Source organism: Macaca nemestrina, chromosome 15, assembly GCF_043159975.1.
Source record: "Macaca nemestrina isolate mMacNem1 chromosome 15, mMacNem.hap1, whole genome shotgun sequence".
In the NCBI taxonomy this organism is placed as follows: Eukaryota; Metazoa; Chordata; class Mammalia; order Primates; family Cercopithecidae; genus Macaca; species Macaca nemestrina.
The window spans coordinates 4,976,532-5,000,745 of record NC_092139.1 but is presented as its reverse complement, the minus strand read 5'-3'; the positions used below and the strand labels follow the sequence as shown (position 1 = coordinate 5,000,745).

The 24,214-nt window shown below is 42.2% G+C and overlaps 1 protein-coding gene across 8 annotated transcripts in view; it reads left to right on the top strand.

The window, feature by feature from the left end:
* LOC105470567 (phosphatase and actin regulator 3) overlaps window positions 1-24,214 on the top strand; it is a 270,600-nt gene that overhangs the window by 210,880 nt on the left and 35,506 nt on the right. For all 8 annotated transcript variants that reach the window (XM_011722670.2, XM_011722671.3, XM_011722675.3 and 5 more), the window contains one exon: window positions 18,154-18,307. In XM_011722670.2, coding sequence (XP_011720972.2) covers window positions 18,154-18,307 — 154 coding nt within the window. The remainder of the gene's footprint in view (window positions 1-18,153; window positions 18,308-24,214) is intronic.

Genomic DNA, 24,214 nt, shown 5'->3' with positions numbered 1-24,214 from the left:
CCACGGTCCCTGTAGAGGCCCTGATGCACCCTGAACTCAGCAGAGCCAAGGCTAACCTTGCCCTCTTTCCCAGGAAACCCGCTCAACTTCCCAGATCCTCATACTCAGCTAATGTCATCTCCATGTTTCCACATCAAAGCCCAGCCAGTCCCCTCCTCCAACATCACGGCCTCACGCATTCACAAAAGATGTGCCATGATGTATGTGTCAGGCGTGGCAGGGAGAGTCTGCCCTCAAGACCCCCAGAGTCTGGTGTCAGCATCTCTAACAGTGTCACTGTTGTTTCAGAAAACGTCAGGCACTTCTGCCTCTGGCCATGACAAAGCGATGGTAGCTGCCCTCCCACTAAAATCAAATGAGAGACTGGACAAAATGAATGAGAGGACTGTTTTGAGGCATTGAATAGCAACAGTACATGCCTGTCATCCTTGAGAGAGAGGAAACCCCTGGGTTAGCTCATAATTGATCTCCCTGGTTTCTGGGGGAGGCGTCTTTCTGCAGGGTGCAGGGAGGTGGCCTCTGAGCAGAGTGGTGATCTCACTGAGATGAGGAGGCAGAGACCAGAGTCTGGGCTACTGAAACAGCTGGAGTTTGTAGGACAGGAAGGAGCTATGCAATGGGTTCTGTGCAGATCCAGTTGGCCGTAGCCTGGGCTATGCCTATATGCAGAATTTTACAGACTTAGCAGAGATTGCTTGTGGGTATGAGAACTGAAGGTCAGGGTGTGCTGGGAGATATTGGGAGTTCAGCTCAAACAGAGTGAAGAGACCTCAATTAATGCAATAGACTGTTGAAATCCCACAAAGACCAAGACTTAGGAGTAAGGGGCCTACCTTAAGACTTTGTTCAAAGCCAAAATGGGCCTGCAGTTATTACAAATATGTTAGAGGTCTTAGAGTGTCAACAAAATGATCATAATGAATGACCAGATGGAGAATCTTAGCAGAGAAACAGAAACTAAAAGAAAACCAAATGGAAGTTCTAGAATTAAAAGGTACAATATCTGAAAATGTCACTGCTTGTGCAAGGCAGACTCCAGGACTGTTCTCACACAGGGACTTATAAAGCCAGGACATAGGCCAGGCTGGGAGGAGTTGGGGAATCCCTGCCACTCTCCTCTCCCCTGGGATTCATTACTCCCTCTACACAAATGCCAAAGCCTCATGCACATCAATTCATGCAGCCTGAGCCCATCAGGATCCAGGACTGCCAATCCTGGCCTGCAGTTTGTGCTGGGAAATGGCTGCATTAGCAATGTGGAGACATACTTCCTTGTAACGAAGACTTTGTGCATCTCTGTAATTATGTCCTTAGGATAAATTCCAACATGCAGGCTAATTGAGAAAAAGACATTTCATGGTGAGTTTATTTTAACTCCAAAGCCTCTTTGCTTTATGTTCTTATTTATATACATTTCCTTTTTTTTCTCTTTTATAAAATTTAACTTTAAAGTTCAGGGGTGTATGTGCAGGTTTGTTATATAGATAAACTTGTGTCATGAGGGTTTGTTGTCAGATTATTTCATCACCCAGGTATTAATCTTAGTATCCATTAGTTATTTTCCCTGATCCTCTCCCTTCTCCCACCACATTGGCATCCTTTTTCTTCTCTAGAGAGTACCTGAGACTGCTTCGAAAAGCAGTAGCCAGCCAAGTGATACAGGGAGAAATAGCCAAAAGAACTCCTGTCAAAACCTACAGTAATCAGAAACTTTGACTCAGAAATTCCGCCCTTTCTAGGGATCAAGCTGACAGAAATATTCATATGCATGCAGAGAAATGCAGTAATGAGGACATTTCTGCAGCTTTGGTTAGAAGTACAAAAACAAACACTAACCTAAGTGTCCATTCATGGTGAGCTGGACCAGTAAATGATGGGATTATGTGATGTTCACACTGTGGGATTATTAACAGCTATTAAAAGGAAAGAGCTGGATTAAAACACCCTGCTTTGGAACCAGGACCAGCTGTGGTGTGGAGGAAACAGCATATTGCAAAGTACTGTATATGGTATGATCCCACTTTTGTAAAACATCAGAATTAAGTAAGAGTCTGTAAATTGTTAATGGTATAGAAATAGGTCTGGAAGTAGATACTGCAAAATGTTAGCAGTAGCTTTTTTTAGAGGTGAGATGTGGGCAGAGAAAGGGAGACTATTTTTCCTTAATACTACTGTTAGGCTTAAGTTGTTTGCAGTGAGCATACATTATTTTTGTAGCTGAGGAAGAGAACATAGTTCTTTGAGCTGAGCTGGGAGGCAGTCAGCTCTCTGGTCTCAGCTGTGACCTGAAACAACTCATATCTCCATGAACTTTGGTGTTCTTTTCATTAATTCACCAGCGAGGCGAGGGTAGGAGAGCCTGGTGAGCACCTTTTAGCTCCAACATGGTATGAATGTTTATCCAAAACTCATGTTGAAATTTAATTGCCATTATAGCAGTAATAAGAGGTGGGACTTCTAAGAGGTGATTGGGCCAGGAGAGCTCCGCCATCATGGGTGGTATTAATGCTGGTATAAAAAAGTCTGGCCCTCTCTCAGCCTCTCTTTGCCCTTCTGTTATGTTATGACATAAGAAGAAGGCCCCTTGTTATGCTGGTACCTTGCTCTTGGACTTCCCAGCCTCCAAAACTGTGAGCCAATAAATTTCTGTTCATTGTAAATTACCCAGTCTTGGGTATTCTGCTATAGAAGCACATAACAAACTAAGATGAGCTCTAATTCTGATGGTCAGAGCAAGCTCCCTGGTAGGTTGAAGGGTGGCTCTGACTGGAACTCCCCATTGGGAAGCAAATCACCCTACAACCTTGTCCTCTGGGAAGCCCTGACCTCAAGGAGCATTGCCCAGAGGAGTGGCTAGAAGGTCACTCTGGAGAAGCATGCAAGCACTTTTCATACTGATTGTATTTCTATTTATTTTTGCAAAGAGGTGGTATACTCAGTAGACATTACAAGGGAACTAAAGACTGTGCTATGAAAAGTCTCTCCTACTTCAACCTCTCAACCACCAGATTCCTTCCTCAAAGGGGCCCCAGTGCTACTGGTTTCTTATCTGTCCCGTTGGTGCTGTTTTATGCTTATACAAGCACAGATGTATTAATGTATATTAAGCTTTTCTATCTTGGAGATTAGGTATCAGGGAGAAGATTAATGTGAGATCCGCCTCCTCCTCCTTGTCCCTTTCCTGTCTCCCTACTCACCTAGGACTAGAAGGGAGGATTCTGTTGCTAGTCTTACAGCCAGGCACCTCTCTTCACTCCAGAGAGGGCAGCTGTTCATGGGATCAAAGTGCCATGTGTGGTCTTCATGGAGTAGGGCTGTCGGGAACAGCTGGGAACAAATGAGGGGCCTTGGAGGCATCAACCAGGTCTCATCTGTTGATGGACATACGGGTTGTTTTTAGCTATTACAAATACATCTGTGATCAGCATTTGTGTACAGGTCTTTGTGTGGACATATGCTTTCACTTATCTAGGATAAAGAGCTAGAAGCGGAATGGCTGAGTCATGCGGAAGGTGTTTAACTTTTTAATAACCGGAAAAATGTAAAGTGATCCTGCAATTTAGAGTGGTCCTCTAATACATTCTCACCATCAAAGTATTAGAGTTTCAGTTCCTCCACATCCTCTCCAATGCTTGATGTGGTCAATCATTTTAATTTCATGTAAAGAACTCTGTGCAGATCCAGTTGGCCAAAGGCTGGGCTATGCCTATATGCAGAATTCCACAGACTTAGCAGAGAGTTAGAATTTAATTTTTAATTCTAGTGAGTGTGTTGTGGTGTCTTATTAGGGTTTTAATTTGCATTTTTCTAATAATTAATGATGAGCATTTTTTCATATACTTATCACCATATCTTCGTTGGGAAAACATCTATTAAAATCTTCTGCTCATTTTTCAAAATTAGGTCAATTGACTTTTATGTTTGAGTTTCACTGGTCAATGTGTCTGTTTTTATGCCGTTTTAGTTATTATACCAAAATATTGTTTAGTACCATGCTGTTTTGGTTACTATGGCTTTGTAGAATATCTTTTTAAAATTCATTTTATTTTAAGGACAGGGTCTCACTCTGTTGTTCAGGCTAGAATGCAGTGGTATGACCACAGGTCACTGAAGCCTTGACCTCTTGGGCTCAAGCGATCCTCACACTTTGGCTTTCCAAGTAGCTGAGACTATAGACATGTGCCACCACACCCAGTTAATTTTTATATTTTTTTGTACAGATGAGGTCTCACTATGTTTTCCAGGGTGCTCTTGAACTCTTGAGCTCAAGCAATTCTCCCACCTTGGCCTCTCAAAATGCTGGGATTACAGGTGTAAGCCACTGCACCCAGCCTGTAGTAATATATCTTGAAGTCAGGTGGTGTCGTGCCTCCAGCTTTGTTCTTGCTCAAGATTGTTGTATATTCAGTGTCTTTTGTGGCTCCATACCAATTTTAGATTCATTTTTTTCCTGTTTTTATGAATAATGTCATTGGTATTTTGAAAAAGATTGCATTGAATCTGTATATCACTTTGGATAATACAGGCATTTTAACAATGTTTATTCTTCCAAGCCATGGACAAAGGATATTTTTTCATTTACTTATGTCATCTTCAATTTCTTTCAGTGATTCATAATTTTCAGAATACAGATCTTTTATCTCCTTGGTTGTATTTATTCCCATTTTTTTTTGTAGTTATTGTGAATGGGATTATTTTCTTGATTTCTTTTTCAGATAGTTTGCTATTGCTGTACAGAAACAGTAGGGATTTTTGTGTGTTGATTTTTGTATCCTGCAACTTTATGGAATTTGTTTTTTGGTGGTGAGGTCTTTAGGGTTTTCTATATAGAAGTTCATGTCATCTGCAAACAGGAACAATTTAGCTTTTCCTTTCTAATTTGGATGTCTTTTTTTTTCTGTAGCCTAATTGCTCTGGCTAAGACTTCTAGTATTGTGTTGAATGAAAGTGGTAAAAGTGGGCATCCTTAGCTGGGTGTAGGGGCTCATGCCTCTAATCCCAGCACTTTAGGAGGCTGAGGTGTGTAGATTGAGGGTAAAGAGTTCGAGACTAGCCTGGCCAACACAATGAAACCCCATTTCTACTAAAAATACAAAAAAAATTAGCCAGGTGTGGTGGTGCACACCTGTAATCCCAGCTACTTGGGAGGCTGAGGCAGGAGAATCACTTGAACCTGGGAGGCAGAGGTTGCAGTGAGCCAGGATTGTGCCACTGCACTCCAGCCTGGGCAACAGAGCAAGACTCTATCTCAAAAAAAAAAAAAAAAAAAAAAAAGACTGGTCATCCTTGTCTTGTTTCAGATCCTGAAGGAAAGGCTTTCAATTTTCCTTCTTCAAAATGATGTTAACTATGGATTTGTTATATATGGCCTTTATTATATTGAGTTACATTTCTTCTCAACTAACTTCATTAAGAGCTTTTATTATGAAGTGATGTTGAATTCTGTCAAATGCTTTTTCTGCATGTATGATGTAACATATTAATTTGCATATATTGAACCATCCTTGCATCCCTGGGATAAATCCCACCTGATCATGTTGAAGGATCTTTTTAAATGTGTTGTTGAATTTAGTTTGCTATTATTTTGTTGAGGATTTTTATATCTATGTTCATCAGGGATGCTGGCCTATAGTTTACTTTTTTGTTGTGTCCTTGTCTGGATTTAGTAACAGGTAATGCTGGCCTTGTAGAATAGTTTGGAAATACTTCCTTTTCAATATTTTAGAATAGTTTAAGAAGAACTGATATTAGTTCCTTAAATGTTTGGTGGAATTCAGAAGTGAAGCAATCAGGTCCTGGACTTTTCTTTGGTGGGAGACTTTTTAGTACTGACTCAATCTCCTTACTCATTATTAGTCTGTTCTCATTTTCTATTTCTTCATAATTAAATCTTGGTAGGCTGTATGTGTCCAGTAAAAGATCCATTTCTTTTAGGTTATCCAATTGTTCATACTGTGCATGTAATTGTTCCCATTTTATTTTTTTGTAGCTATTGTGAATGGGATTATTTTCTTGATTTCTTTTTCAGATAGTTTGCTATTGCTGTACAGAAACAGTAGAGATTTTTGTATGTTGAGGTTTGTATCCTGCAACTTCATGGAATTTGTTTACATATAAACATGTAATTGTTTATAATAGTGTCTTATGATTCTTTCTGTGGTATCAGTTGTAATGTTCCATTTTTCATCTCTGATTTTCTTTCATTTCTTAGTCTAGCTAAAGATTTGTCACCTTTATCTTTTCAAAAAAACCTCATTTTGTTAATGTTTTGTATTTTCCAGTCTTTATTTTATTTCTGCTCTAACCTTTATTTTTTTTCCTTCTAATTTTGGGTTGAGTTTGTTCTTTTCCTGGTTTCTTGAGGTATAGTGTTAGGTTGTTTATTTCACATCTTATTTTTTGATGTAGGCAATTATTGTTATATACTTCCTTGTTACAACTGTTTTTGCTGTATCTCATAGGGTTTGGTATGTTTTGTTTTTATTTTTGTTTGTCTCAAGATACTTTCTAACTTCCCTTTTAATTTCTTTGTTGACTCCTTGGTTATTCAGGAGCATGATGTTTTATTTCCTCATATTGGTAAAGTTTCTGAAGTTCCTCCTTGTATTAATTTTTGGTTTTATAGCTTTGTTGTCAAAGAAGATACCTCATATGATTTTGGTCTTCTTAAATTTGTTAAGACTTGTTTTCTGGCCTAATATATAATCTATCTTGGAGAGTGTTCCATGTGCAATTGAGAAGAATGTGTATTCTGCAGCTGCTGGATAGAATGTTCTGTAAATGTACCTTATATCTGTTTTGTGTAGAGTACACTTTAAATCCAATATTTCTCTGATCATTTTTTGTCTGGATGATCTGAACATTGCTGAAGTAAGGTGTTGACATCCCCTGCTATTATTGTATTGCAATTTATGTCTTCATTTAGATCTAATTATATGTCCTTTATATATTTAGGTACAAATTTATATGCATATATTTTTACAATGGTAATATCCTCTTGTTGAATTGATTTCATCATTGTATAATGACCTTTTACAGGTTTTGACTTAAACTCTATTTTATCAGATATAAGCATAGCTACTCATGCTTTTCTTTGGGTTTTAGTTTGCATGGAGTATATTTTTCCTTCCCTTCACTTTCAGTCTGTGTCCTTAGAGGTGAAGTGAATCTCTTGTAGGCAGCATACAATTAGGTCTTGTTTTTAAAAATCGATTTAGCCACTCTGTATGTTAGCTGGAGACTTTATTCATTTATATTCAAAATTAGTGTTGATGTTACGTAAAGACTCCTGCCATTTTGTTACTTGTTTTCTGGTTATTTTATAGATCTTTTGTTCCTCTTTTCCTCTGTTGTTGTTTACCTTTGTGGTTTGATGGTTTTTTGTAGTGCTATAAGCTTTGATTCTTTCCTTGTTCTCATTTGTGTATCTGCTATAATTTTTTTGTTACCATGAGATTATATAAAAAATTATAAAGTTATAATACACTATTTTAAGTTGAAAACAACATGACTGTGGTCACATACAAATACTGTATAGACTTTTACCTTACCCCACCCCCACAATTTATAATTTTACTGCCTTAATTTACATCTTTTTAATTTCGTGTGTTTCTTAACAACTTATTGTAGCTATAGTTGCTTTTGACCATTTTGATTTTTTAATATTCATACTAGAGATTTTAAAGATTTACCTATACCATTATCATAATGTAGATTCTGATGTTGATTATGAATTTGCCTCTACTAGTAAGTTTTATACTTTCACATGTTTTCATGATAGTAATTATTGTCCTTTCACTTCTGGTTGAAGTACTCTCTTAAGCATTTCTTGTAAAGGCAATCTAGTGGTAATGAATTTCCTCAGTTTATTCTTGCCTGGGAAAGATTGTATTTCCTCTGTTTCTCAAGGATAGCTTTGCTGGATATAATATTCCTGGTTAGTAGAGCTTTTGTTCCCCCTCTCTCATCCCATTCTCTCCAGGCCTGAGAGGTTTCTGCTGAGAAGTTTGCTCATAGACTATTGGGGATTCCCTTATATGTGACTTTGTTATTTTTCTTTCCTTCTGCTTTTAGAATCTCTTCTTGTTTTCACCTTTTGGTGGTTTGATTATGATGTATCTGAGAGAAGACTTCTTTGAGTTATTTGGGGATGTTTGAGTTTCATGGACCTGGATGTCCGTATCTCTTCCAGCACACGGGAATTTTTCACCTGTAATTTTGTTAAATAAGGTTTCTGTGTTTTTATCTGTCTCTTCTTACTCTGAAAATTTCATAATGCAAACATTTGTTTACTTAATGGTGTCTCATAAGTCCCACAGGCTTTCTTCATTTTTTAATCCTTTTCTCTCTCTCTCCTTTTCCCTCTGGATAGGTTATTTTGAGTTCAGAAGTTCATTTTGCTTGATCTAGTCTGTCGTTGAAGGTCTCAGTTTAAAAAATTATTTATTGACTTCTTCAGCTATAAGATTTCTGTTTGTTCCTTTTTAAATGATGCCTCTTTGTTGACTTTCTTATTCAGATCATAAATTGTTTTCCTGATTTCATTGAATTTTCTACTGTATTCTCTTGTATCTTGCTAAGGTTTCTTAAGATCATTATTTTGAATTTCTTTTCATGCAATTCATAAAGTTTTATTTCTTTAGGGTCAGTTGTTGGAGAATTATTGTTTCTTTGGCAGCATCATGTTTCCTTGCTTTCTTGTTTATTGTGTCGGTGCATTGATATCTGCACATATTGTGGTACAGTCACCTCTTCTAATTTTATAGAGTGGCATATTTTGGGAAAAACTTTTACCTGTAGATGGGTCCTAAGGTGTCAGTAAGGTAGAGTGCATTGCTCTTGGTTCCAGGTGGGTGCAGTAGTATAGTCTCTGTGTAGGTTTTTCAGCTGTAATCAATGTCAGCAGTGCCTGTGAGTGCCTCTGTTGCCTAGTCTGCAGAAGTCTGTGGCAATAGTGGTAGCAAGCTATAGTATTAGTTTCCTCATTGGCTCCAAAATACTTTTTCTATGTACATTGAGGTAATTATGTGCTTTTCTTTTTTCAGTTTGTCAATTTTGGTAAATTACATTGTTGTTTTTTGAGTGATAAACTAATCTTGCCTCCTGAAATAAAAACTCCACTTGGTCATGGTGTATCACAATTTTTATAAATTATTAGGTTTGATTTGCCAATTTTTTTAGAGTTTTACGGAATATTGGCCTTTCATTTTCTTTTCTTGAAATATTTTCTAGTTTTACTTTCTCAGAGTAAATTCTGATTTCACAGAATGATTTGTAGTCTCTGTCTTAGTTTATTCATGCTGCTATAACAAAATACCACAGACAGGGTGGTAATAAATAACACAAATTTATTTTTCCCAGTTCTGAAGGCTAGGAGTTGAAGATACTGGCAGGTTTATTGTCTGGTGAGAACCCATTATTCATAGATGGAAGGACAAAAAGATGTGAACTATTGTGAAGCCCTTTTTATAAGGGCCTTAAATCCATTCATTAGGGAGGAGCCCTTAAGCCATTCATGATGGAGGAGACCTCCTGACCTAATCACTTCCAAAAGTCCCTGCCTCTTAATACCACTATGTTGGAGATTAAGTTTCAACATGAATTTTGGAAGGGACACAAACATTCAAACCATAACAACTTCCTTTCACTTTTTTGAAATAAATTATATAAAATTACTATTATTCCCTAAATGCTTTGTAGAACTCATCAGTGCATGTGTCTGAGACTGCAGTGTGTATGTGCATGAAGATTTTTAATTAGAATTCTAATTTTTAATAAATATAGGTCCATTCTGGTTACATATTTCTTCTTCAGTGAGGTTTGGTAGTTTGTGTTTTTTCAAGGAATTTGTTCATTTTATATCAATTGTTAAATTTATTAGCATGAAGTGATTCATTATATTTTCTTGTATCTTCTTAACAGTTTTAGAATTAAATGAGGGCAGTGTCACCTCTCTGGTTTCTGATATAGGTAATTTGTGTGTTCCCTCATCATCTCTTTTTTCTTCTTCTTCCTGATGAATTATTTTCTTTATTATTATTTTTTATTTCATTGGTTTCTGATTTGATCCTTATTATCTTTTTCTTCTTCTCCTGTGGTTTATTTTGTTCTTCTTTTTCTAGGTTCCTAAGATGGAACCTGATATCATTGATTTGAGGCTTTTCTTCTTTTTTAATATTGACATTTAATGTTAGTAGATGTTACCATTATTTTGATATATTGTATTTTCATTTGTTTCAAAACACTTTCACATTTCCCTTTTGATTTCTTGTTGGAGCTATTAATTATTCAGTAATTTAGTTTCCAAATATGTGGGTATTTTTCTAGAGGTTTTTTTTTTTTTTTTTTTTTCTCTTTGAGACAGAGTCTCGCTCTGTGGGTTTACGCCATTCTCCTGCCTCAGCCTTGTAAGTAGTTGGGACTACAGGCGCCTACCACCTCGCCCAGCTAGTTTTTTGTATTTTTTAGTAGAGACAGGGTTTCACCATGTTAGCCAGGATGGTCTCGATCTCCTGACCTTGTGATCCGCCCATCTCGGCCTCCCAAAGTGCTGGGATTACAGACTTGAGCCACCGCGCCCAGCCTTCTAGAGGTATTTTTTATTGATTGCCAATTTATTTCCACTCTGGTCAGAGAACATACTTGGTATGACTGAGTCCTTTGAAATTTATTGAAGCTTATTTCTGGTCCAGAATGTCCTATCTTGGTAAATGTTGTGTGTGTACTTGAAAAGAGCACATGCTCTTCTGTTGTTTGGTACAATGCTTTGTAAGTGTTAGATCAAATTGGTTGATAATGTCATTCATGTCTTCAGTAGCCTTGCAGGTTTTCTATTTGTTCTATGAATTATTTAGAGCGGGGTTTTGAAATCTCCAAGTAGTAATGTGTGGATTTATTTATTTCTTGCCTCAGTTCTATCACTTTTTGCTTTATGTGTTTTAAAGCTCACATAGGTTTGTCAATATGCTTATCATTATGCTCTCCTGATGAAGTTATCTCTTTATCATTATAAGATGACCCTTTTCAAAGAACCTGATGAGGTTTCTTGTTCTGAATTCTACCTTACTTGACATTAATATGCCCATTTCAGCTCTGTTTGATTAGTGTCAGAATGGTACGTCTTTTTTAAGATTTTATTTTTAATCTATTTGTATCTTTATATATAAAGTTTTGTTGTTCTTTATGTTCCTTATATATAAGACATGTTTTGTGGCAGCATATGGCTTTGTCTCATGTTTTAATCCATTCTGAAAATTTTTGCCATTAATTAGGGTATTCTAACCATTTGCACTTAATGATTACTTTATTAGGTTTAAATCTACCATCTGGCAATTTATTTTCTATTTGTTCCATCTAGTTTCTTCCATCTTTTCTATCTTTCTGCTTTCTTTTTTTTTTTTTTTTTTTTTTTTGAGACGGAGTCTCGCTCTGTCACCCAGGCTGGAGTGCAGTGGCGCGATCTCGGCTCACTGCAAGCTCCGCCTCCCGGGTTCACGCCATTCTCCTGCCTCAGCCTCCCGAGTAGCTGGGACTACAGGCACCCACAACCGCGCCCGGCTAATTTTTTGTAATTTTAGTAGAGACGGGGTTTCACCGTGGTCTCGATCTCCTGACCTTGTGATCCGCCCGCCTCGGCCTCCCAAAGTGCTGGGATTACAGGCGTGAGCCACCGCGCCCGGCCTCTTTCTGCTTTCTTTTGGATTGATTGGAGTGATTCTTTTATTCCACTTTATCTCCTCTGTTGGCTTATTAGCTATATACCTCTTTAACTACTTCCATAGTATAATGGTTGCTTTAGTGTTATAGCATACCTCTCTATCTGCCTACCTCAAGTGATAGTATGCTAAGTCATTTTTAGGCTCATGATCTCACCAGAGAATACTTCTATTCTCCTTTCCCAACATTTGTTCTATTGTTGTCCATTTCACCCATGTTATAAACCTCATACTACTTTATTTTTATTATCAGCATCAGTTTTCTTTTAAAGATAAATAATAAGAAAATAATTATATATTTATACTTGTAGTTACCATTTCTATTACTCTTCTTTCCTTTGTATAGATTCAGATTTCTATTGGCTATCATGTTCCTTCTGCCTAAAGGATTTCCTTTGTCATTTCTTATAATGCATGTCTGCTGATGATGAAATCTTCCAGCTTTTTTATGTCCAAGAAGGTACTTATTTTGTCTTTATTTTGAAAGATAGTTTTTCCAAGTCTGGAATTCCGAGTTGTCTGGGGTTTTTTTCTTTCATTACTTTGTAATTGTTGCTCCACTGTCTTGTCATCTGCATTGTTTCTCTTGAGACATCTGCTGTCATTCTCTTTGTTACTCTATACAGAGAATACAGGGAATGTCTTTTTATTTCTGTACACTTTTAATATTTTCTCATGGTTATAGATTTTGATTACCATGGCCCAGACACAGTTTTCTCTATGTTTCATGCATAAAGTTCACTGAGCCTTTTCCTGCTTCTTTGCAGGCATGGTAAGTTTTTATTGGATGACACATGTGAATTTTACCTTCTTGGGTGTTGGATGTTTTCTGTGTTACTATAAATACTCTTGAGTTTTGTTCTGGGAAGCAGTTAAGTTACTTGAAAATAGTCTAATTCCTCCCAGGTTTTACTTGAACATTTGTTAGATAGAACCAGAGCAGTGCTCAATTATTGAGTTAGCTCAATGGCTAACTCCCATTCCAGAGGCAGAACCCCCTGTGTACTCTATTCAATGTCCGTACATCATGAAGTTTTCTGTCTGGCTGATGGGAACCGGCCCTCTGTCCAGTGCCATGTGTTCACTGGGCACTGCTACCTCATCATTTCAGAGGATTCTTTCCTCAGAGGCACATATTAATCCACTGAAGGTTCAAGGGACCCTCTGCAGATCTTTGAGTCTTCTTTCTATGCAACTCTCTCCTCTCCAGGTATCGTTCATGCTAACTCTGGCTGCCCTCATCCCCTTGGCATCTCAGGTTCATCTTCTCAACTCTGGGAGTTTTCAAGGCTCTTTGTGGGTTTCCCCTCCCTGGACTGTGGCCTGGCAACTCTCTAGAGGCAGTAGCTGGCCAGTCATGGGGCTACTCCATTTGATTCTCATTTCTCAAGGATCACTGTCTTTTGTTGCTGATTTCTACCACATTGAAAACTACTGTTTTATATATTTTGACTTCATGTTTGAGGTTTGAGTGAGAAAGACAATTTAGTCCATGTTTTTCTGCCTTGGTCAGAAGCAGAAGCTAATGTCATAACTTTTTACTTTGAAGACTGAGACAAGTTTTCACAGCATATTCCTGCTAGAGAACAAAGTTAGGCTCTGCTATTGGGCGTCCCCAGATGGGAACCCCACTTACCTTTGAGGCTTCAGCTCAGAGGCTACTTCCTTCAGAAATCCCTTTCTGGCACACTACCTTCCTCATGTGGCTTGTTTTCTCTTGCACCAGATCATTCCGCAGCTTTTGAGTTTGTATATGGCAATGGTGAACAAGGTATAATCCTTGCTGTAGATAAACTTACTATATTTGTTTTTCTCCATGGAGTGAAAATGTTTTAAGCTCATATAATGACCATGGTTAGGGAAAGAGCCACACAAATAATTAGGATATGTTGTGACAATGCACAAGTAGAAACACACATAATGTGCTTAAGAACATGATAAATGCTGGTTTTACCTTTCCTTCCCTCACCTGCCAAGCTCGCGGGGCATATGCGGCGTCTTCTTCATCTTTCCTCTTTGGTGCCAGGTATGGGAGAGGTCCATTATGGACAGGTGCCTCATCGAACTGAGCAGATCCATGAATGTCAGGCTGGGAGTGTGGTCGCTGGGGTCAGGCCTCGGTTTACATCCTGGTTCTGCCTCTTAACCACTGTGTGCTTCAACAGGAGAGCAGGAGGTCCTGCTTAGTTTTGGACGTGCTAAGTTTGTGATGCCTGCTAGAGATCTGGGGAAAGCATGGTGAAGAAAGCTGAATGTGAAGAAAGCTGAATGTTTAGGAGGGAGGTGGTGTCCTGGGATGGAAATCTATAGCCAGTAGCAGTTGGTTCTTAGTGTCACGGGACACAGGAGGTCATATAGGAAGCAAATGCGGACAGAGAGTGAAGGGGTTTGAGGATTGGGTCCTGGGCACACCCACATCTGGAGGTGGGGGAGATGATGAAAAGCCAGCAAAGTAAACTGAGACGTGATCATTGAAGCAGGAGGATAGCAGGCTAGGGCAGAGACCTGGAAGGAGAGAGAAGAGAGCCTTTCACAAAGAAGGGAGTGACCGACAGTGTCCATGCTTCTGTGTGCTTGAGTACAGAGTGTGGGATTCTCCTGAGCATCCTTTGCTCCACTGGGATGGAAGATGGGACCTGATGAGACCGGGGCTAGGGGAATATCCTGAGCCCCACATGTGTCTGTGTCTGTGTACGGGGAGTGCGGAAGGTAGCTCCTGCTTGGTGAGGTGGAGCTGAGAGCGGTGCCACTTAGCAGCTATCTGTGCTCCTCTGGTACTTGGAGAGAAGGAGCCAGCATTTGCCCATCCTTCCTCCTAAGCCCTATCAGTTGTGAATTGGAAAGATGCCCCCGCCCACCACATTTGCTGGAGTTGGACTAGAGCTGGTAATATCAGGGTTTTACTTTTTAGTTTAATTTCTTGTACAATGCATGGATTTTTATTGAGTTTTGCTAATAAAGAGCTCCACAGGGTATTACTGAACAGGTCTGGTGTGAAGATAAATGAAAGCTGTGTACTTGGAAAGACAATGCTGTATTATTTTCAAACCCCCCTGAGAAAAAGGCTTTTTGCACTGGGTAAGCTCTGGATCGAGTCCAATACAGACACCCTTGCAGAAGTGGTATTCCAGGAAACACAAGATGGGTCAAATGATGACAGTTTGGGGGGGGTGGTGGGGAATGAGTCTTTGAAGAGCTGTAGCCCCTTTCTTTTCCCTCAGTGGCTGCCAGGCAGCTGGTCTCTACCACAAGTGCAGACTGTCACATGTCAAGGCTATTGCAGAGCTGAATAATGGGGCACAGGACTGGAAAAGGTGAAACATTTTTTTCAAAATTCAGCCAATTTTTCTGGAATAAACATTCCTTGTTATGCGGTAAACATGTGCGCTTAATTTCCAGAGTTGTGAAAAAGTTGACTGCAATCTTTTTTGCCAGTTTTCTTTTTGTGTTTACAAAGGATTTTTTTTTGCCATTTTCTGTGATGTTATTTAACAATGTTCTTTCTAAGCAGTGACTTCCTTTTTTAATAAGGAAATTGTATTTTAAAAAATAAAATACAGTAACCAAAATTAAGTAAAATGATCAGTTCTTGGCTTTTATATGCCAATTTATTATAACAAATATTTACAAACTTGGACACATACACATAAATATTTCTACATATAATATGCATACTTTCTGTCATTTGTTTCCTTAGCAATATATAGTAACTATCTTTTGTCATTCTGTAACATATACACTGCTATTTTTAATAGGTACACAATATTCAGATGAAACAGATGCATCGTAATTTAACATATATCCTCTTACTGGATGTTTACGTTGTGTTCAATTTCTTTCTTTTATGAAAAAGTCCGGGATGAACATCCTTTTATGTCCTTTTTTTTTTTTTTGAGACAGAGTTTTGCTCTTGTTACCCAGGCTGGAGTGCAATGGTGCGATCTTGGCTCACTGCAACCTCCACCTCCCAGGTTCAAGCGATTCTCCTGCCTCAGCCTCCTGAGTAGCTGGGATTACAGGCATGCGCCACCATGCCTGGCTAATTTTTTATATTTTTAGTAGAGACGGGGTTTCTCCATGTTGGTCAGGTTAATCTCAAACTCCTAACCTCAGGTGATCCGCCCGCCTCAGCCCCCCAACGTGCTGGGAGTACAGGTGTGAGCCACCGTGCCCGGCCCTTTTATATGCTTTTTGTGTGCTTGTCCCAATCATTTTAGGAGATAGACTCCTAGAAGTGGGATTTCCAGATCAAAGGATAGGAGAAAGCAAGTGCGTTTGGGGGCATTTGGGGAGGGTGATGTCTGTCCCACAATCTAGACTGAAAGGTCTTCCTCCATCCCTGCACCTGTTTCTCAGCCTCTACCTCTTGCTCCGTGCTAGGGAGCCTGCTCAGGGAAGACATGCTTATTTAGATTAATTCAATCAGTGGGTAGAAGGATCATTCAAATCCATGAAAAGTCCTCATTTTAAGCTATGTCTTTTGGGAATTTCCTCTTTTGGCTTTGAAGTAGCAAAACCTGGTAACCTTCTGATACCTTGGTGAGGATCAGTCAGATCAGTAAGTTTTTGTTGTGGTCCTACTGTGTATCCTTGCTGTGTTCATAGAGGCTGGATTAATAAGTAAATGAGAATGACTTGCTCCTAGCACAGATTTCACACAGAGTGAGTTTTCGTTTATGTCTAGAAATCTGCAAAGAAGGGAACTTTTTCTCAGTTAAGAACAAATATTAAAAGTATGTGATGATAAGCCTGAGACATTTGCAATGGGCTCAAGGACTTGCTTCATCAAAAACTGAAAAGATTAAACCACATTCAGTATGGTTTTATGTTTAAGCATATTACAGTTCTCTGAAAACGGCAGTTCCTTTTTCCTGTATTAGACCCTCCGCATTATGAAGGAATCTGTCCCGAGACCTTTGAGAGTTCTGCATTCATGAATGTCACCATAGCATCCAGTCTCTCTCATAACATGCGGTAAAGGCCAACTGAAAAATGGCTGTGACTCCTCCAGGCTCCTGAGGAGACTATAAATACAAGACTGCAGTCATTTATAAAGCTATTAAGACAAAGTGGGGCCGGAGCCCTTGGTGAAATGATTTTCAGAGTTGTTATTTTCTCTCTAAAACACATGGCAAACAATGGCATGTTAGAAATTCAAGACTTGGCTGAGTTCCACTTTTTGTATTTTACTTTATCCCAAACTTCTGCGAAATGACCATGTTGTTCAACTGACTTGCTTGCTTTGCGTTCCCGTCTGCACACTAGGAGTTGACTTCCTTTTGTGTACCATGTTTCTTAAGAAGTAAAACCTGCCTTCATCTATGGAAGCGACCCTGTTGGATAATGACTTCAGCCCCCAGGAATTAAATCCTGGCCCAAGAAAACTGCAAAAGCACAAACTGCAAAACTGCAACCTACATTGTATGTGATACTTTGGAGTTACTTGCAGGCAGCAGCACCTGCAGTGGCAGGGCAGGTGGGGACTGTGTTGTTGGGAAAGCTCAATTAACCAGCACCCACATTTCCTAGTACGCTAAGGAATGACCCTGTCTGCCTGTGAAAGAGCTAAACCCCATCTCTGCTCCTGAGTAAACATGAACATTCTGTTCCCTAATACCTTCCTCTCATGCTGTTAACTTCACTCAGCTGATTTCAGACACACATAGAATAACACAAAGGCTGGCCTAGCAGACCTGGAGTCAGCCCACCCTTCAGTTCACACAGCAGTATTCACCGATAATCTACCATCTCCACACCCTGCTAGGACGTGGTGGGTGGGGAAAGGCTGTCGCTTAAAGTCTGTGCAGGAGACAGATGATAAACAAACTGGAAAGATACCAGTTGGTTGGGGGGATTAAGATAAGTGGAGTGGTGGTGATTGGAGGCTCAGGGGGTTTCTGAGAAGCTGGTTCCAGCCCTGGATGGTCCCGGCAGAGCTGTGTGGCAGGCAGAGGAAGGAGATGACACGGAGACCCTAAGGTGAGACATCTAGAAACTGAAGGAAGAGCCATGTGGCTGGGGGGACGGTGGACAGGGAGAAAGTGCAGGGACCATGTGGAGCTGGGTGGGGGCAGCGGCCACCATGGGGAAAGTCACTGTGTCATTTTTGGTCCAAACTCAGACATTTTTGAAAGAAAAACGTGACTGCTATTAGTAATCATCTGGGACAGCAGGTGTCAACCTGGACTGTACCTGGAAACCCATGAGTTAGGCGGCTTAGTGGACAGAGACGGTGGCATCACCTTGCCCCGTGTTGCCCACCGTTCCACTGGAAAGTGCCGCAAGCTGGCGAGCGTGTGTCCTCTCGGTTCTAGCCACCATCACCCTGGTCCGGAGTCCTTCCTCTGGCAGGTGGGCAGCTGCATTGACAAGCCAGCCCTCCATTAAGACCTGTCTCCTTTGTTTCCTTCTCTCCTCTTGCCCTGGATGGGGCTCTTAGGAACACTGCCACGGAAATGCAAGAAGGAGCTCCTGGCCGTGAAGCTAAGGAACCGGCCAAGCAAACAGGAACTGGAAGACCGGAACATTTTCCCCCGAAGGACTGATGAAGAAAGACAGGAGATCCGGCAGCAGATCGAGATGAAGCTCTCCAAGTAAGTGGCAGCGTGCGGACACAGTTGGGCCTGTGCTCCGGCCTTGCAGGCTGAGCCCCTCTGAGATCCCACATGCTGAGTGTGCCAGGCCGGGGCGCACAACCCACCGTCTGCAGCAGGTCTCTTGACCCCGCCACCATTGACGTTAGGGGCCATGTGGGGGCCCTTTCCTGTGGGGACTGTCCCGTGCACGCTCAGATGTTTAGCATCATTCTTGGCCTCTACACACGACACTTCCCGTGACAATCAAAACTGTCCCTGGACATCATCAAATGCCTCCTGGAGGGTGAATTGCTCCACTGGCCTGTAGGAGCCAGGCAAGGACTGGGCCAAACTGATGAGGACATGGCTTGTCAGTGTTAGAGACAGGGGACGTCTCTGTTCACCTCTATCTGATCATTTTCCTGCAAGAAGGTGGATCCAGTGTTGCCAGATCTTCTAAGTTTGTCAAGTAAAGCTACCTCCCTTCCCCTCCCACCCACACACACACAGTTATGCAGTCACGTGTCATTTAATGACAGGATACATCCTCAGAAATGCGTCATTAGGAGATTTTGTTGTCGTGGGAACATCACAGAGCGCACTACACAAACCCAGAGGGTGCGGTCTGCTGCACATCTGACTACGTGCTGTAGCTGATGGTTCCGGGGCTACAAACCCGTACAGCACATGACTCTACTGAATACTGCAGGCAATTCTAGCACATCACCGTATTGAAACATTTCTCAATATAGAAAACGTACATTAAAATATGACATACAAAATACTAAAAAGTTCCCTCTGTATAGAGCACTTACCATGCATGGAGCTTGCAGGCCTGGAAGTTGCTCTGGGTGAGTCCCGAGTGAGTGGTGAGCCAACTAGCGCGTGAAAGTGCACCACTGCAGACTTCAGACTCACTGCACTCTTAGGCTATGCTACATTTATAGAAACATATTTTCTTCAATAATAAGTTAACCTTAGCTTACTATAACTTTTTACTGGAAAAACTTTTAACTTTTGGACTCTTATAACAGCACTTAGCACAAAACACAAATTATATAGCTGCATAAAAATAATTTCTCCTTACCCTTATTCTACAAGCTTTTTATACTTTTCAATTTTATGTTTTACTTTTTAAATGTTTCATTAAAAATTAAAACACAAATGCCACATTAGCCTAGGCCTGCACAGGGTCAGAACCATCAATATCACTGTCGTCTTCCTCCTCCACAGCTCGTCCCCCTGAAAGGTCTTCAGGGGCAATAACGTGCATAGGGCTGTCATCTCCTATGAGAACAGTGCCTTCCAGATTGAGGGACCTGCTGAAGGCTGCTTTACAGTTAACTTTTTTTTAATAAGTAGAAGGAGCACACTCTAAAATATTCATTAAAATTATAGTGAATACATAAAGCAGTAACACAGTCATTGAATATCATGATCAAGTGTGATGTACTGCATGGTTACACGCACTAGACTTTTAGAGGACTTGGCAGCATGGTAGGGTTTTTTACACCAGCATCGCCACAGACATGTTAGGAACGCGTTACCCCAAGGTGTTATATGACAGCACCAATGTCACTAGGCATTAGTTATTTTACAGCTCCATTTTCATCTTCTGGGACTACTGTTATGTATGTGTGTCGTAGATGTCGTATATCATTGAAACGTCATGAGGTACATGTCTGCATATATACACATACATGTCTATCTACATACGCATCATTTTCTGGACAATATGTGCACCAAGTCCACCCATCTGCCCAGAGCCACGGGTGGGCACCTTCTGTGTTGCACCCCTGAAGGGTTCCCTGGGTGGTCCCTGTGGTCTGCTGGGCTGCAGATGGACTGTCTCACGGGGCAGGACAGAGTGGAGCTGCTGCGTCTTGCTGGTTGAGGTCTGTAGGGATCCAGTCATGCCCCTGAGACAGAATGGGGGCCTTCTTTTGGAAGGCAAGGCTGCCATCAGCCAGGTGGAGCTGACCTTTGTGGCGTTCCAGGGTTGGGCACCTGCCTAGTTGCTTTCCACATTCCAGAGCCACTGGAGTTCAGAACCCCTCAGAGCTTGCTGCATACCCCAGTTTGACACTGCCCAAAGGTGCCAAGAGCCACTGAGCAGGCATCAGTGGGCTTTCAGAGGAAAGTCATTCCATTCTGGCAGAGTGGGCCTCTGTTTCCTCTTTCACCGGGCCAGGTGGCAGGCTAACCTGTCCCGTGTGAGGCAGGAGAGGAAATTCTGATAAAACTCGTGCACACTGTCCCAACAGCCACAGTCTGCATCTCCTGCCCATCCTTGTGAGGTGTGAGCCGGTCTGTGCAGGGTTGGGCCTGGCAGACAGTACCCTGGACAGCCCCTAGTCCGCTCCTTCCCTCTTTAAACCTCAAAAGCGACCTTTCCCTGGAGGGACAGTTCCCTGGGGTGAGGGGAACCAGTTCTGGGAGCGCCACTGCCTCTGTTGATTTGCTCTTCACCCTTGCTGTCCCCATGCCCGTGAGTCACTGGAGACCCTGGGAAAATGCAGGTTCTGATGGTGCGGGTGTAGGGAGGCCTGAGAGGCTGCATTTCTAGCAAGCTTCTGGGGCTGCCGACGCTGCTGGCTGCTGGGCTGCAGGTCACACTTTGAGAAGCGAGGGTCTGCAGCGGGGTCCCCAGCCTGGGAACCATTGACATTTGGGCCCAGATGGTTCTCCGTGGAGGAGCCGTCCCGTGTGTGTAGTGTGTTAGCAGCATTCCTCCCGCCTTCCACTAGATACTAGTAGTACACCCTCCACTTCTGACCAACAAATGCGTCCCAGACACCGCCCAACGTCCCCTGAGGCCAGAGACAACAGAATGGTCCCTGGGTGAGAATCCATGATCTGAAGGTTGGACTCCCGCTCTGGGCAGATTTTCCTCTGAGCAGTGGGGCTCTTCATTTCTAGGAAGGGTTGTTTCTGGTCTCCGCTGGGGAGCTTGGGCCCCAGTATTCCCAACTCCCACCAAAATCCCTACTTGAGTGTTTTCACAGTGGAGGGCTGTGAACGTGAGCAGGTGAGGCCGGCCCGGGGCGGGGCTGTGCGTAGAGCACGAGGTCCTTCCCTTCCAGGTGTCGCGGAGTTGTGCTTGGGGCGCCGGTGCAGGTTGCATTTCTACCAGCGGCTGGGAAAGCCGTGCTGCTCGGCCCCTGCACCACGGTGTGGTCGTCCCAGGCTTTCATTTCGGCGAGTCTCAGTGATGGGACGTGTGTTCCTAAGGCTTGGTTTCTCTGATTTCCGGTGAGGTTGAGCATTATTTTCAGCATTTATCAGCTTTTTTGGTTTCTTCTTTGATTGATGGACTTTGCCTGAGGTTTTCTTTATCTTAATGATTTTTAGGAGTTTACTTTTGAAGCTGTGGCTTCTAATCCTTCCCCGTTTTGAGTTACATGATTCTTTTCTGTTTGGGGCTTGTATTTTCAGTTTTAAAATACTTTTCTTTGAGGTATAGAAGTTTTGATTTTTAAGGCTGTCAGAGTGCCAATCATAAACTTCAAGAGCTCACAGCCTTTTTCTGTGAGCACCCAGTTGTCAGAATTTTAAGGTTTATGACTCAAGCTGTCTCCGCCACCCCTACTCAGTTCGGCCGCTGTGGTAATGAGCAGCTGTAGACAATCTGAGGCTGAAGGGGCACGTCTGTGTGTCAATAAAACTTTATTTACAAAAATAGCCAGCAGTCCATTGGGTCCAACTGGCGCTTTGCTGACCCTTGATGTGCTTTATGGTTCACACTGTTTGTACCATGTTTAAAAATCTTTCCCAGCCTGGAGGTCAACAAAATTTTATTCACTTCTGTTATCTGTGGTTGCCTTTACCTGTGCCAGTTAATAATGGTTTTCTATTTGATAATCAAACCGAGTTCTTTCAAATTACAATATTAAGTGAATTGACCTAAACCAAAAAAGGTAAGTAATGGATGATAGTACATGTGATCCAAAAACCAACAAAAATTACGGTGGTGCTTGGAATGAGAGAAGCCTGGGGTCCCCACCCCGACTGTGAAGGTGGAGAGGGAGGCTGGGAGAAGGTTGGGCTGCTGGGGATACCCCAAACGCCCCACTACGTAAGAAGTACCAAAACCATGGGCCCTGTGGCTTGTTTTTACTCCACTACTTACTGAATCTGGAACGAATTTTAAACCTTGGACTGGAATGTAGTAGCTCCCTGGATACTTGTCACCATGTTTAAAAACCCGGAATTAGACACAGAGAAAACAGCAGCAGAGGAGTTGCATCCCAGGAGGTCAGACATGGCTTCCTGGAGGCTCCGTTTGTTTTCCCTACAGCAGTGGCTTAATTGGTCTCCTTTGTCTCTGCTCTGCCTCCTTTCAGAGATTCCTCCACCGTCTCTTGCTAAGTAATTCAGCCTCTGGTTGCCATGGCAACGTGCCGTCTACTGTATCCCAAAGAACATTTGCCATTTCTTTTTTTTAATTTCCAGAACCTTCATATTTTATCTTCTGAGTGCTCTGGGGCCTTTTCCTGGTGAAGCAGTCACTGTTCCCCACGGCTACCCCAGAACACATCCGTGTGCTTGGTCTGGGATCCCCAGGAAGTCAGGGTCCCGTTTGAAAGAGTGAAGCAATATGCTGATTTTCACCCCTCTCTGTGTAGGAGCTCAGCTTACCTTTAAAACTTGTGTAGATGCGTCAGCAGAGTATGGAGGCCCACAGTTCCTGCACGGTAGGTGTGCCCTGGAAATTATGCACAGACACACGGGCTCTATTGCCTCCAACCTGTCTACAGCCACCATCTCAGAGCAGTGGGAAGGACCCACTGCCGGCTTTCAGCATAGGTGCCGATCGTGTGCTGCCTTACTTTCTTTCATTTACATAATCTTCACAGTAACCCAGTCAAGCAAGTGTTACTATCATCTCCATTTTACAGATGAAAAAATTAAGACTTAGTGAGAAGGGAACTGGCCCAGGGCCACGCAGCTTGCAGAAGCTGCTGTGCAGTGTGATGGGCCATTTGTTAGAGCCCCAGGCCTGGGCCCGGGAGAAGCATTCTAGACACAAAAGCACTGTGGCTCCTTGTTTATCTTAGGCATGGCTTTGAATTTTCATATATTGGTTTGGCTTTGATCAGGGTATCTGCTGGCAATCAGGCAACATCCCAAGCCTCTCAGGCAAAGGACTTCACATTTGCTCTAAAGCAGTGCAGAATGTTGGCCGGGCACAGTGGCTCACGCCTGTCATCCCAGCACTTTGGGAGGCCGAGGCAGGCAGATCACTGGAGGTCAGGAGTTCAAGACCAGCCTGGCCAATATGGCGAAACACTGTCTCTACTAAAAATACAACATTTAGCCGGGTGTGGTGGCAGGTGACTGTAGTCCAAGCATCTACACGAGTTTTAAAGGTAAGCTGAGCTCCTACACAGAGGGGGCTGAAAATTCTCCTGAGGCAGGAGAATCGCTTGAACCCAGGAGGTGGAGTTTGCAGTGAGCCAAGATCGTGCCATTGTACTGCAGCCTGGATGACAGAGCAAGACTCTGTCTCTGGAGCGGGGGAAAGCAGTGCAGAATGTCAACCCAGCACGGAGCAGTAGGGAGTTGGACATCCTCAGGGGGAACACATAGAAAGAGACGCTGCCCAGCAAGGGCTCTGGAGCAGCGCAGCAGGTGGGCTAGAACCCCAGCTGTCCCCGCCTCGGCTGCGTGAGATAGGCCAGCACCAGTGTCTCAAAATCTCTCTCCTTGTTTGTGAAATGGGGATGGTGGCAGTACCCGCCTCAGGGCCTGCTGGAAGATTCCATGTTAGTCCCTGAAGAAAGTCGTAAAAGCACATTTTCAGCAGGGGTGCTGGGGGCCAGAGCTGCTGCTGTCACAGTCAGGGCTGGATGCCCTCCTGGGCGAGCTGTTACCTGCACGGGGCAGAGGCCAGGGCAGGCCTTGGGGCGGGATGAAGTGAGTGCT